Raw genomic sequence first — 16,202 nt, forward strand, 5'->3', positions numbered from 1 at the left:
AGAAAGGTGGGGAAAAATTTAAATACACATTCCTGTCCTGCACAGTCCTGCATTGTTTAAACATTCTGCGCTACAATATACACATCATCAAATAATGTTTTAAAGCACTGGTCAAATATAACACATATGATTCTGATATGATCTTTTTCAAAGCAAATGCACAGTTTGCACAACAACACACCCACATTAAACGCATCTTTGCACAATAAATATATTAGACAACTATTTTAATGCAGTACATGAGTATATTAACTATACAGTTCTACCCTCAGTGAGCTAAGATAACTTATCCAATTTTGTTCACACCAAGGTTAGCTAGTTTAACCAATTTCCCAGTCACCTAGTCTGCTTCAGCCATGTAATTATTATCGTTACTTATTTTATTCTATTTTATTGTTTTTACGTTTTGCTTGTGGTTGGCTGTTCACTACTCCAGGTGTGTGTTTGTGTGCTCAATGCCCCTAATGGCAGTGTGTGTGTGCCTAATGCCAAAATGGGTTAAATGCGGAGACACACTTTCATTGTACAGCTGTGCAAAGACAATAAAAGCATGTTCATGTTAATTGCTGCTGCGGATTTCTGCGTTGGGGGCATTCCTATGTTGAAAGGGACCAACGTTCTCCCGCTATATGGCACAGAATAGGAACATGACAAAAGGTCCTATGCTCCCCAGTTTTTACAGCATACAATTTGAACCTGAGAAATATGTTCTCCAACTCCATATTTGCTTATACGACCATGAGCTATTGTGTATGAGCATGCTTGTATTTATATAGCAGACTTGAACCAATAGGCCTGATTCCAACCCGGCAGCCTATGTTTCAGGTTCACAGTGCGTGTGACTTAGACAATGGGGGAATAAGATCAGGTTTTAACATGAACTTGGGTATCATTGTACCTTTTTCTTGATGTCTTTTATTGTTATTGCACACTACCTCATGGCAAAAAGGTGGATTGGCATTTAACAATTATACACTTTACCTACGGTGAGCAGAAGTGAGAAAAACCCTGGAAATTGTGTACATAAGGGAATACAAAGACACGTAAGTCAAACTTCACCGAGATGCTTAACGTCTGATATAATCCAGTTAATTTATAAAGGATATGAAAACTAGCACAATCATTGGAACAGCCAGTTTCCTTGAGTTAGCCTTTGGTCTAGCCTGCATCCCTGTGCACTAGCTCCACTTCAACATGTCACAACACTCACAGTGCTCCCAGGCAAGGCTCTCTAATTGGGCATAGCTTATAAAGCTCACCAAGTTGTCTTAGCTCCCCTTGCCAACCATTCATGCAACTAAATATTCCACCCCACCCCCCCACCACCACCCACCTTCTGTTTTATTTCTTATATGACAGAAACTACTAGTCGTATACACATTCTGGAGTTTGCGCCACAAAACAAAAAAGATGAAAGGCACGGGGTAGGCTGCTGTAATCACCAGTCTATTGTAACAGACCTGTAACAATAGACACCTTCATGCCTTGTCATTTATTTAACTTGCATGATAAAATTATTATTTTTGTCTAAAATGTGATACTAGAATGACGCACACTATTTTGCCCTGTTTTTGACTAAGAAAGGTTTGACTAGAAAGGAATGTTTTTGCTTTTATTTTGCTGTTATTTAAGATCTGTGAAGATGCTCCAACAATACAATTTAAATCATTTATACTTCTTTTAACTGGCTCATGAAAAAATAAATGAATAAAATAATACCACATATGGGTGTTTATAGAATACTAAGCAAGGGAACATAGAACACTAAGGACATAGGACCCAGGGGACATAGATACGCTTCTGTCTACATTTAAATTGGGTTGATCACTCAACCGTTCAAGAGGCTTTCAAACTTCACTTGAACCAATACACGACAGAGACTCTAGTAACCTAATTCTTAAAAGCTGGTATCTCTGTGTACTCTTATTATTGTTTGAGTCTACCCATTTCATTCATATAATATGCTTATTTATGTGCAACATAATGAGCAATTGTGTTTAAGGGATTAATTACTAGTTAGTGTAAACTGTGTGTGTGTGTGTGTGTGTGTGTGTCTGAGATAGGAACATAGACAGAGTTAGAAACAGAGAGAAGGATGGAGAAAAGGGGCGAGAGGGCATACCATGAGGCAGGTACCAGTTTGTGTGGAGGCCATCTTGCAGGAGCGAGGCACTTTACCACTAACTAGAGCCTGAAGTTTCTGCAACTGCTGCAGCAAAGACCTACAGAAAGACAAAAGAGAGAATGAAGTCAGGTACTAAAGTTGCATGATTAGTTTTTGATCCCAAAACAGTTCAGTTGGGCAGCTCAGTTCTGGGGACTTTATTTCTAGCCTATACTTGGTATTGAGAGTCCTTAGGCTCATGTACAGCCACGCTAAAGCTTTCGGTTTCGTGTTTATCTATGGAGTTTAACCCAATATGTGTGTACACAATGGAGAATCTGCACCTCGAAGTAGTTGAATTAACCAGTTATAAGGGATCCTTTGTACATATTGTGTATAATGTTGCAAGTCCTGAATGTTATTAGTCTAGTTCATCTATAAGATCAAATCTGAAATGATACAGACTCTTTAGGAACTTCTCAGAGTTGCTGAGATCAAATGAGGAGAACACTGCTGGAAAAGTGGTGCATTGCATAAGCCAAACTTTTTATATCCAACCCCTCTTTGAGTTTATCCACTCTGCAGATGCCCACATCCACCCACCTACTCATACACATGCACAGATGCACAAACACACACACACACACACACACATATATATACACACCTACAGAGACTAGCTTGCATCAACTGGCACATCATTCTCTTACCTGTAATTTTACAGCCCCAGAACAAAATCTGTGCCCATTATTTTAGTCTGAAAACCATTCCAAGTGCACACAGAGTATCAGCACTCTCTAGTGTCCACACCACTCCATCATGGTTAAGGAGTAAATGACCAAATGAAGAAGAATCCATATACCCCCTCACCCCCTCCTATATTATCTGAAGGGGATAAGTGTTCGTTGTGCTAAGAGGAGACTAGTTTCATTCTTTCACCATCGTAAGACAAATGGCTTTGCAAAAAGAGCATTAGGACTCAGAAAAGACAATGTGGGACAGTAGTGACTGTGGTAAGTGCTTTGGTAAATTTTACTGTACCATTTAATAATAAAAAATCAGTCTGCCCTGTTCCCCTTGCTTCCTTTTGTTATTTACATATTGATTTTTAAAAAATCTGTTGGGAATGGGGGTTGAGTGTAAACATATGCTTAGTTGCACATTCATTTTATTTTTCTGCATCTCCAATATTAGGAGAGAGATATTTGAATTGTCCAATAATAATATCCACAATTCACATTGTAAACACATTTGTTGTTGTTTTTTTTTACATAAATCTCTGGTTAATTCTTTTTAAATAAATAAAAATATTCTTGTTCTTCTCTTAATTTTAGTTCGCCTTACGTCTCATCAACAAACATTATGCGATATACTCTTAGTAACGCGTCTTGGCCACTAGAGGTCACTCGCTGCTTCTCAGACTCAATTCGTCGGAACATCTATCAGTTCATCCATTCATTTATTCTTTATTAGTTCTTCATTTTTTCTGTCGCTCTCTCGCCTGACTCATTACCATATTCTCTCCTACGAGTAACATTTTTTAATCCTTTCATTCCCTTATTTACTCTTTCACTTAATCACTTTCATTCACACCCTTCATAATGAATCATCACCCTTTTCCTTCAATTCCTAATTAACTGCTTCCTTCACTCCCTCCCTCGCTAACAGCCCATCCTTCACCCAGTCTGTCACTTCCTTGACCCTATGCACTAGTATTTCACGCACTTCCTCACTCTCTTCTAACTTACTTTTTTTCCTTCTCCTCACTCACCGTGTCACTAACTCACTCCCTCCCTCTACCAGTCACTGCTGCTTAGTCTTTCGGTCCTTTGTTAATTCCCTCATTTCTTCCCTCACTGCTTCACTCATATCTTAACTCAGTCCAAATCTCAATCCTTCACTCTTTAACAAAAAGTCCAGTTCAGTCAGGCCAGTGTCCCCGTGTGATCCAGGGGCTCCAGACACACTAAGTTTAAAGCAGAAATGCTCAAAACTAAAGAAACCCCTGTAAACAGTGACACGTGGTTACAAAAAAAAAGTCTACAACATGGAACGAAAGACAGCGGAATCACACCAACACACTCATGGCTCAGAGAAAACAATTAGTTCAGCTTTCACATCTAGAGTACAGTTGATATTTGATGGTCAGTAATCTGACTCACTTACAGACACACACACACACACACACACATATACACACACACAATCTTAGCCCCCTCACACAGCATGGTTTCTTTGAACTTCAGTAGGTGAGTCAGAAGGATCTCTCCTCATTCCAGAGCCAACATATACACACACATACACATGTTCTTTATTGTACAGTATAATGAGGAGTAAGCAGGCTCCATGCTGAGCGTTGATGAAGGTGTGAACTGTTATAATGGTAGGATGGTGCCATGGGTCTAAACTGCACCATGAACTCCTGTAGAGTACAGAAACCCAGAAATCCAGCTGAGAACTTGGAGGGCCTGTTCTGAAATCAAAGCCAAGTGCACTCCAGCCCAAAGTCTTCAAATAAACACCAATATATATGAACAAGAGTCTCCACAAAATCTCTATCTTTAAGACTGCACTAGAATTGTCTCCCTCTTTCACACTATTCTAGAATCTTCTCTCTCAATCTCATTCATCTAGGGACATTTGCTGTATTAACAAACGTCTAATGTCCTGCATTCACACTGCTCTAGAATCTTATCCTTCATTCATCCATTATAAAATGAAACATTTCTCGAACTAGGATAGAACCATGAGCACTTAAAGAGCTCTTTCCCTGATTAAAAGAGGTTCTTCAGCTTGATGGAGAATGTGCTATAGATGGATCTATATAGCACCTTTACCGAAAAATATTGTTACGATGTTAAGCTTGTGACAATAGAGGAATTGTTTTCGGAAAGTTGCTATATATAACCATCTATAGCACATCCTCAATAGCACAAAGCTTTAATCATGCAAAAGGATATTCAAGAGTACAGGGTTCTATACACTGCCATTTTCTTTATAAAAGTACCCTTGTAGAACCATTGTTTTTCAGTGTGTAACATGTTCTCCCCATTATAATGGTTCTATAATCTTGTACTTCATTCACATTGCTGTAAAATCTTCTTCCCATTCAGTGTTGTAGGATGTTCTTCCTTAATCACACTAACCAAGAATCTTCTACCTCATTCACAATGTTCTAGAATTTTCTCTACCACTCACAATTTTCTTAAATTGTCTCCTATATTTACACTATTATAGAACCTTTCTCCCACATACACATTGTTCTAGAACGATCTCCCTCGTTCATATAATTCTAGAATTATTTTATATAGTATGAGTAATAGTAATAAAATATATTTTACATCTGTAGGATGCCACTCAAAACAAGATGTAAACACACACACACACACACACTTACACACTTATTTCTCACCTGTTGGCACTTTCAAGAGTCTCCACCTTCTTCCACAGTTCGTTATTCTCAGAAGTGTAGTTCTCCACCCTTCATGCGCACACGCACACACACACACACACACACACACACACACACACACACACACAGATACATACTGATTATGCAAATGCATATAAAAGCAGATAAGACACTTTAAGAATAAAATATTATATAACATATTCCATGCCTTGTTTATGAAACAAACTCTAGCATGTACACTAAATGGCCAAATGTTTATGGACATCTACTCATTTCTTTGGAATATGTTCACTGAAGTATGAAGGATTAACCCTAGATAAGCTTAGATGGTATTCAGTAGCTAAGGTCAGGTTTTATGATTCATTTTGTAACACAGAGCACAGAAACTGATCTCAAATCTACTGAATTGAGTGGCATCATTCCAACCACATTTCCTCCAGGCCAGTGCTGGTGGGTTTTACTCTCCTCTTGCCCATTGCATGTGCTGACATTAGGCTTGTGCACTGCTACTCCAGAGCACGACTAAATTTATCTACAGAGATTTAGATTTAGATTTAGCTTAATGTAGCCAACTTAACTTTTTATAAAGGGTGTCCATAAACCTTTAGACATACAAAGATCAGTCACTACATTCATAGTCCATTTTTCAGCTCCACATATCATTGGTGTGGACTTATTTAGGTATTGGTTCACTCTCAACAAAGAATGCAGTAACATTGAAGTGGTGGAAGTGCATTAAAAGTGTATCACTGGTACACATGGATCTTACAAAGCAGTGTTGCTCAACGCTTTAAGTAACTTTGCATCCAGTGGGGAGCATAATTTGACAGCTAAAGAAAGATTTGATTTCCACAAATTGTGCATCAGTCAATCTATTTTCTGTGACTTTGCATCTATAAGGTCCTTTGTGTCCAAGGTAGGTGTGTCTAAAACAGTGGCCAACAAGAGGGTGCAAAAAGAGGGTGTTTAAAAACACAGCAGCACTGCTGTGTCTGTTACGATTGGAACATACTAACCTAACACACACTAACACACTACCACCATGTCAGTGTTACTGCAGTGCTGAGAATGAGCCACTGCCCTGTAGTACCTGCTCTATGGTGGTCCTGTTTGGATCATGACCATTGAAGAACAGGGTGCAAATGCCATGGCTAGCAAAGTATGCAGAGCAAATAGACTACAGTCTGTAATTGCGGAACTAAAATGGACACCTTTGTGGAGCTGATAAAATGCACAATGAGTGTAAAAACATGGAGGTGACTTTAATGATTATTGCGGATAAATGTGTAATGCATAGTATATTGTATGTGAGTGCACGTGTGTGTGTTCAATGTAATTCCAGTCTCTCCAGTGTATTCTCTAAACCCTGAGAGCCTAAAAAAGCAGCAATGGGCTAAAATGACTCACAGAGACACACAGACACACACACTTAAAAGAAACTTGTGAACTACTGCCACTGGCCTCCACACAGAAACAATCAGCCAGAAAAATAAACATAAAAACAATGAACAGGACATGTGTGAAAAGTGTGTGTGTGTGTGTGTGTGTGTGTTTGTGTGTGTGAGAGAGAGAGAGAGACAGTGATGTGTGTGCCAGGATGAGAGAAGAGAATAAATGCTTGAGGTGGAGAGAAGGGAGAGAATGATGAGGAGCAAAGAGAGGACAGAGTGAAGGATGAACACTGAAAAAAACAGTGGTGTAATATGTGTGTGAGAGAGAGAGAGAGAGAGAGAGAGAGAGAGAGATGTAAGTCATACTTTTTCTCCAGACACTCCACATACTCCTTCTTTTTACGACGGCTCTCTTGTGCAGAGATCTGAAGAGGAGCAAAGAAATAATTTTTTTTTAATCACAGGAATTATATATATATACATTTTTATTCCATCAATAAAGGAAGACATACATAAATCATACGATAGTCATAGAAATTATGTCAGAAAAAGCTCCAGTTAAGTTATTAAAACGGTTTTAATTTTCCTAAAGCTGGGTGTCAATGTGATGTAACACATCAGATGTTTAATATAAACAAGAGGCAGGTTTAAATCTGGTATGTGTCAAGATTTTGTAGGTTCGGCCATTCCAACTACCTTGTTCTTGATTTTTCTGCGCACTCGTTTAAGAGCTTTTTCCTCTGTCTTGGTCAGGGGCAATTTGTTGGGGACAGGATAGCCCTCGGCCATCAGCGTCCGCTTCTCTTCTTCTGTCAGCATCAGTGGGCCTGATGTCCCCTGCAATTTCTGTGCACAATAAACAAAACAAACACAGTTAGCAAATAGCACACATCAGCGATTTAACCAAAAACAGGAGAGTGCCAGCTCAGCAGAATGAAGCTCAAGATGAAACAGTAAACCAAATAAATGTTGAGAAAAGGTCTGCTATTTGGGATTTGTGGTATTCTTCATTTTTCTGTCTTAATATGCTTTTCGTTATTTTGAACTTAACTTCTGAGACCTCTTAAGTGAATCAGCAGGTTTTTACCATGTTCAGCAAAAATGGTGGACAGGCACTGTATTAGAAACGGCTAACCCTTCCTCAGAAGGAAGGAAAATTTACTAAACAGTTGATGGGTGGTATCCCAACACCCCAATGTCCATATTCCCTACAGGCTTTTTTTGTTGTTGTTGTTTTCTTCTTTGTTTTTATTTTTTTCCCATAATAAAATGGCATGCTATGTACATGTACTAATATGCACATTTCCACAGAAACAGTGTATATAGTATATTTTAAGACACCATAAGATCATTGCAGTACATATGAGGGTATACTGACAGTGTGCTTTTGTACTGTTTTCTGACCACAGACCTGCTTTTGGAAAGATATTTGTAGGTGAAGCTGACCACGAATGAATTGTCCCTGGACTTAATAAAAAATGGCTACAACTAGACATTCAAGTAGATGGTAAGAGCCATTTTTCTTTGTGTTAATAGTGTGCTGACACCATATGGTCCCTGGTCCATAAGAGACTATTCATGGTTGCAAGCATGCAAACCAACATGCCCTGCACCACCAGTAAAATGCGATATTTTGTTGAGTATTGTTGTTTGGTCATTGTGCTTTTGTGTATACTTTGTAATTGGAGGTCATTTTTGAGCATATTAGAAGTCTGCCTGGGGCTTTTCCATGTCTTCATATCTTTTTTAAAGATTGATGAGTAGTGTCACTGTCACACAGCTCCAGGGACCTGGAGGTTGTGGGTTCAAGTCCCGCTCCGGGTGACTGTCTGTGAGGAGTGTGGTGTGTTCTCCCTGTGTCTACGTGGCTTTCCTCCAGGTGCTCCGGTTTCCTCCCATGGTCCAAAAACACACGTTGGTAGGTGGATTGGTGATTCAAAAATTGGTAGGTGCGAGTGAGCGAGTGAATGTATGGGTGTGTGTCACCCTGTGTAGGACTGGCGCACCCTCCAGGGTGTGTTCCCACCTTGTGCCTAGTGATTCTGGGTGGGCTCTGGACCCACAGCGACCCTGAACTGGATAAGCAGTTACAGACTATGAATGAATGAATGAATATACTAAACCCTACAACGTATGGCTCTGATAGAGAACGTAATTCACATAAACATAAAGAAGTATATATAGATGTATATGTATTCATGTTTGTAGCATTGCATTTTATCTGCCAACTCACATGTGGAGCAGTCAGCAATGGAGAAGAGGAGATGGCCACAGAGGAGCGAGCCTGAAGGCGGGCAGGGCTCGAAGGGGGCAGTGAATGAGGACTCTGCATACGAGCAGGGCTGGATGGAGGCAGTGAATGAGGACTCTGTGATCCGTCACTGTCACTGCCATGGCTGCTAGGAGGAGTGGGTGGGAGCTGCAGATGCTCCTCTGGTGAAATATAATAGAACAATATTAATTATAATGATAAAACAAATGACAGTGAGCCTAAAGAATGTCATTGTTAGAGAAGCTATTATACCTGTTCATCCAAAATTCATTTTGATCTTAAGGATATCAGTAGAGAGTTTATACAATAAGATACACAAGCTTGAAAAATCAAGTGGAACTTCTATTCTGTATATAAAACTCTGAGCGTTAAAGCCTGAATGCCCGAATGAGCCCGGTCAGTGTGGGCAGAAAGCCACTGTTGCTACTGTCATGTCTCACTAACCCACAGGAAAGACTGGGTTGTACATCAGTTCCTAGTGTCAGGAGGCACTGTCGGGCAGCAACGGGGCAGTGCCACTGTGAAACTGTCTTGAGCCACAGCTCTGTGCTGTACAGAAACATTGCTTGAGACATTTTTCACTGTGGCATGCATGACACACTCTTTGCTGTGGGTTCATTTTTACAGAGTGTACCCCTTTACAATGACCCCCAAACAAAAATAATACAGTCTTTCTGCCACTCACTTCAACCAATTTATATTCACTTTTAGCACTCTTAAAAATAAAGGTGCTGAAAAAGGTTCCTTGAGCGATGTCAGAGAAAAACTACTTTAGCTCCATAAAGAATCAAATCCATCACTTGATCTTAATGTTTTTTACACATTTAAACAAAAGAATTCTTACTTTTGGAAACAAAAGTGGTTCTTCTGTGGCATCGCTCAAAAAAACCTTTCTTAGCCCATATATTTTTCAGAACGTAATTTTTCAAATTTGCGAGCCACTGGTCCATGTTTAATACTGTGAGCTGGATAATAGCATATGGATATATATTGTTGTTGCCCATTGAAAAACGTGTATCTCTGTTTTTGACAATCAATTTACTACATTATTTGAACACAGCTCTCCTTCACATTGTAAAATGCTCCTAAATTAGCTTGGAACATGAACTTCATTTTCCTTCTGTGAAGTTACAGATACATTTTAGAGATCATGTTTTTCATTGGACAGCAACAATATGTTGCATCACTGGGAGGGGGCAGTGACTGAGATATATATTGATCATTTTTCAACTACAGCCCATCAGATACTAGATCTTCATTGTCAATACACTGTCAAACGTTCCAATCAACAGGAGTTGTTTATCATTAACTTAACAGTTCTTCCAAATGAAGGTAATAACTACTGTGTTATTGGCAAGAGTCTAGTAGGTACAATATTATATTTATCTGTTGAGTGTTTGAAGTTTGAAAACCACTGGGATAGAATAATAACACATTTCTACTACTTCACAGCATAATGCTAGCTAACGCCGGCCATTAGGCATTGTGAGTCTAGAAAGATGTAATGTGCTGAATATGCCCACAGTGAGTAAATATTGAAGTAGTTGAATAAACATTAATAAAATGTCGCAGCAGATAGTGTCGCAGTCACACAGCTCCAGGATGCTGGAGGTTGTGGGTTTGAGTCCCACTCCGGGTGACTGTCTGTGAGGAGTTTGTTGTGTTCTCCCTGTGTCTGCAGGGGTTTCCTCCGGGTGCTCCGGTTTCCTCCCACAGTCCAAAAACACACGTTGGTAGGTGGATTGGCGAGTCAAAAGTGTCCATAGGTGTGAGTGTGTGTCGCCTTGGGAAGGACTGGTGCCCCCTCCAGGGTGTGTTCCTGGCTTGTGCCCAGTGATTCCGAGTAGGCTCCGGACCCACTGCGACCCTGAACTGGAGAGGCTGTTACAGATAATGAATGAATGAATGGTATGGGTCCTTTAATGTTATATGACAGCATATATTCATAAATCCAGAGAACACAGGCCAGCTGCCCTAACTTGATTCTGAGCTCATTATGCAGGATTAAATTTAATGACTTAAACCACTGGAAATTCAGATTTCATGCCACAGAGTCACGCACAAAGTCCTGTTATAATTAGTCGATTAGGACTTTATTTTCCTTATGTGAGGTATTCGTCATCTTGTAATTTTTTATATAAATATAATTGCATGAATGTAGCCAGATGTGAAAAGGCTCAGAGCCCTTTAACATACCACTTGTTAGGAAAAAAAAAAGCTTCATGAGAAGTGTACAGGTGGTACTGCTCACCCTAGACTCAAACACACGCACAATGCACTGTTTATGAATTAAAATTAGACACTGTTACCATCAATGAGCCATTCACAATGAACTGAAGCAGAGCGAGATTGGAGTGATCTTACAGGTAGCACATGCCACATTTAATCGGAACCCTTCACAAACCCCAGAAAGGGTGTATTTATAACCAAGGAGTGAAGCAGATTGGTGTGGGAGAAAAAGAGGAGAAACAGGAAGACAGAAATGAGCACAGAGAGTGAGACACAGTGGCCCAGTTATAAAGAATGTCTTCTTGCTGGAGCTCTGAATGCAGCCATTCACAGCTGAATGTTTCAGGTTTATGTTTAAATTTTTATAATTATTGCGTTATCATTTACTCAGAAATAAGAAGTACATAAAAGCCACAAAGGCCTGGTTTACAACTGTTGGTTGCATTAAAAGTGGGCAAAATGAAAAGTTTACGTAAATATACTTAATATACTTTATAACCATTATATTTAAAAGAGCGATGGACCACCAAGTTTGTAACTTTGGCTTTGGCTTTGGAAGGGTTCAGAATTTCAATGGAGGTCTGAATCAAAGTATCAAAGGAGACCTATTATACCCCATATCTACAATTAACACAGTTACCTGGGGCCATTAAGAAATACCTGTGGCATGCTTTGTTCAACATACAGCAAACTTATTTCTCTGTTCTCATTTTCACCATTTTTGCTTGGCTTTCATTGTACTGTGCAATGTTAGATCACTAAAACTCTATTTTTGCATTTTGTATTAGTGAATAAACATTACGGACATTAATATAAGTCATCATGTGGTCAAAATATGCTTCACAGCCCACTTTGAAATGGTCTGAGAAATCAGATTTCAATATTGTATGCACTTAAGTCTTCATTTTTTGTAGACAATCATGTAGATGCTACTCAAGATACATTACACAGCTAGGTGTAAGAAAGTGCTAATGATCTTAATTACAGAAAAAACATCATTCATGAAGACTTAAGCTTAATGACAAAGGGTCTTTTCTCTAGCAGACAGCAAATGCTGGAAGCTATCCCATGATAAAACTTAAAAGCCTAAACTATTACACTCTTTTATATTTATTCCTGTTTAATTTTGTGTGTGTGGGTGTGTGTTCACCTGTAGGGACACTCAAGAATTGGTTAGCGTCTCTTGGTTCTGCTTTGATAGTGGGTACTGTGTTAGCATTCTGTTCTCGGCTTCCCTGAAAAACAAAAAACAAAAGACAGAGTAAAATAAATTTCGCATTACTCAGGTATAAATTCTAAGATTAATGTATCTGTAAAATTAAACATTTTCATTCTATTCTTATAATAAAAAAATCTGATTTCATACTGCCTCCGCTACTGAACTCAACTTTGCAACTTTTTTTAAATGGATTTTAGACAGAAATAAAATTAATAACAAAATTAAATATACCTAGGTGGGAATCTGGCTACATTTCATTTAAGTTATGATTTTTAATCAGCGTCATTACTGCCAACCCTTAGAACTAATGAACTAATTATTTCCTTGCATTTACACAGAATTTTTTCACCTAACATATTCTCATAAACATCCAATTGTGACTGAGAAAATCTGTAGTCAAGCACATATGTGCAATATGCAAATGCATAAGCAAAATATTTATTTTGATATATTTGGTACATTTTCTACATGAAATTAAGTAAACATTTAATTCAGAATTATCATTTATTATTAGGATTATTTTTAGGAAAACCAGACTGATCTGTATGCATAACAATGTACAATATTTAAGTTTGCTCCCCATGAAGATGAATGTATTTCCACAAGATCAACTAAAATGCAAATTGACCATCTGCACACGACTGTATCTGACAGACTTTCATCATTTTCTCAGATGGTTCCTATCTATGATCCATGTGCCTCTTCATCATCATTACAAGTCTGGACCTAGACTGCTGTATGGCTGCCTTGGGATGAGGGCTGCTGATAAAAAGTGTTGTACAAATAAACCGAATGGAACCAAATGTAGTAAGATTTCTGGAAGCTTGGAAAAAACAATCAGAGCAAGATTCTGAAACTCCCCAGTGAGCTACAGACCGTACGCCACACTTATAGTCATTTCTTCGCTTTAAAAGACCTGACTCAAGTCATCAGCTAATTATGCTTTATGGGTCGAATCAGATGGCTGGGAGTACAGAAACAAGCATTTTCCAGAAAGCCCCAGGATAGTTTCCACTATCTGTCATCTAGCTACGGCAGACAGTGGAATTTAGTTAGCAATCTAATTTATCTTTTTAACCATAAGACTTCGTCAGTTTCTGTGACATTTGAATAACTTTGCATTAATTATTACTTCAGTTTGTAAAGCAGAATCCCTTAATGGTCCCTAACTGTGAGTGGCTGTATGTGATGTGCAAACTATGGCAAATGGCATTTGCCTGTTGTCAGTAGCATATCTTTAAAAGTGCTCAGATATAAAGGAGTCAGACAGTAAACAGAAATGAAGATGGAAGTACACACACAAACATAATTTCATTCACTGAATTCATTCATTTAAATGTGTACGTAACTTTTACATAGAAAATAATATTTGGCATTGAGCATGGTGACCTTATTTTCATGTAAAGCTTTACCTTTTGTTTTGTGTTTTTAATAATTATAAAAGCAATGTGTGTATATGTCATGTATATAAGTTTTCATATTCTTTTTTTAGTTAGTATATAAATGTAAACAAAGCTGGGTTCTTGATTAGGATGTATTACACATACCTGCTTAAACTGACTGCATTAATACAGAATTCAATAGAACTAGGGCTGCAACAACTAATCGATTAAATTGATTAAAATCCAGTGTTAAAATAGTTGGCAACTAATTTAATAATCGATTAGTTGGGTCTAAGTTATTATACACATAGGTACAGTTGCTACACCCTAATATGTGGCAGTAAGCCAACCAAAGTCGTGGCAGTAAAGCACCATTAAGCTGGATGCCGACCGCCATAAAAGCAGGGAACCAATGCCATGCCTTGCACAGCTCACGTGACGAACTGTGGAAGAAGCGTTTGAAAAATGGCGGAGTCGGTCACAGCAGAGGATAATGATAGCACAAGCAGAGAGAAAAATGTACGACCCAAGTCATCAAAAGTATGGTAACACTTTACATTAACGCCTTCAAGGAATAGCGTTAGGTGCAAAATGGGCACAGCTGATCTCGCATGGCACAGCAGCACAACATCACTGCATGAGCACCTGAAAATGAAGCCTGTTGGAGCTATGTGTGAAAGAGATGAAGTATAGTAAGTTAATTCTACTTTTTCTCTCACTCAATGTTTCTAGAGCCTGCTACAGTAGTTAAACAACATTTGTTTTTGTTAGTACATTGATATTACACTCGCGTTTAGCGAACAAGCCTTAGCTTCCCCCCGAGTTTTCTCTTCCACATTAAATGTGTCAATGCTTGACCAGCAGTTCCACAACAAGCCGTAGTTTTAGTCAAGCTAACGTTAGCAATGTTAGTTTTTTCTCTCACTCAATGTCACTAGAGCCTGCTAGAGTAGTTAAACAAGATGTCTCATTTTTAGTAAATTTATATCACTCTTGTATTCAGCGAGTTTTCCGATCCACCTTAAATGTGGCGGCAGTTACATTCAGAGTTTAAAAAAAATCCAAACATTTTTACATAATATAATTAAAGCCTTTTTCAAGGTCTTTTCTGACTGGCCAAGTTTTTTTTACATTATAAGTGTATATTACGTTACATACACTGTGTTAAATATGGACAAAAATAAAATTAATGTAACGGTTGGGTTAATTCTTCATGTAAACACTAATTTTTAATAATGGTAGGTTGTGTGTTCCTTATACAATTACAACATTAGTTCTTTAAAATCTTAAATATCTTAACCATATCTGATCATTTGTCATCATCATCATCATCATTTTCTTTTCCGCTTCTCCATTTCAGGGTCGCGGTGCTGATCATATGTTTTAGATTAATTTCCCTTTTATTCTCAGCACATGGCATCATCACCCAATATCCATTTCTGTAATTTCAATTTGCCTGCATTGTTGTCTGCATTTTAGATCAGTAGTTATTAACTTAAAAAAGGTGTGTGTTCATATCTACACTTTCTCTCTCACCTCAGATAAAAACAGCCCAGCATTGCTGACTATGTTTTGAAGAAGATCTACACACCACAGCAAGCAGCTGTTCTCACTGATGGTATCCTGAATATGCGAGTAACAGACAGGAAACCAAATTTGGCTTTGTCTTCCTTTTTATCCGATTAATAATCGATTAATCGAAAATCACAATAATCATTAGTTGCAGCCTGTATTAGAACTGTACTCAGAAATGTTTATATCAGGAATGATTTGCCCTCATCGTGTGTTTTTTGTTTAATTTTAATCACACAAATTTGGAAAGTTGCATAATATATATTTAAAATAAGAATTTGTGATTTCTTTATTCTCTTGAACATTTACTTAACCGATGAACATACAAAAAAAAAGATCTACCAACATGTGTGGTTTCGGACTGTGGGAGGAAACCAGAGCACCCGGAGGAAACCCACATGGACAGTCACCCTCAGCGGGTTTCAAACCCACAACCTCCAGGACCCTGGAGCTGTGTGACTGTGACACTACCTGCTGCTCCACTGTGCCGTCCCTGTTGTGGAGCACTTGATTCTAATTATTGTACTTTTGCATATGGAATTTCTGCCCATTTTTGCTTGACACATGGCGGTTGCTCCACAGTCCGTGGTCACACGGATTACTAATTCTCCTCTTTTCATG

At 38.5% G+C, this 16,202-nt stretch overlaps 1 protein-coding gene across 2 annotated transcripts in view; it reads right to left on the reverse strand.

The window, feature by feature from the left end:
• LOC136678745 (cyclic AMP-responsive element-binding protein 3-like protein 1) overlaps positions 1–16,202 on the reverse strand; it is a 53,184-nt gene that overhangs the window by 6,002 nt on the left and 30,980 nt on the right. For both annotated transcript variants that reach the window (XM_066656870.1, XM_066656871.1), the window contains exons 4-9: positions 12,559–12,643; positions 9,141–9,340; positions 7,604–7,753; positions 7,274–7,332; positions 5,517–5,585; positions 2,123–2,222 (exon numbers count right to left, since the gene is read on the reverse strand). In XM_066656870.1, coding sequence (XP_066512967.1) covers positions 2,123–2,222; positions 5,517–5,585; positions 7,274–7,332; positions 7,604–7,753; positions 9,141–9,340; positions 12,559–12,643 — 663 coding nt within the window. The remainder of the gene's footprint in view (positions 1–2,122; positions 2,223–5,516; positions 5,586–7,273; positions 7,333–7,603; positions 7,754–9,140; positions 9,341–12,558; positions 12,644–16,202) is intronic.

Source organism: Hoplias malabaricus, chromosome Y (genome assembly GCF_029633855.1).
Source record: "Hoplias malabaricus isolate fHopMal1 chromosome Y, fHopMal1.hap1, whole genome shotgun sequence".
Classification (NCBI taxonomy): Eukaryota; Metazoa; Chordata; class Actinopteri; order Characiformes; family Erythrinidae; genus Hoplias; species Hoplias malabaricus.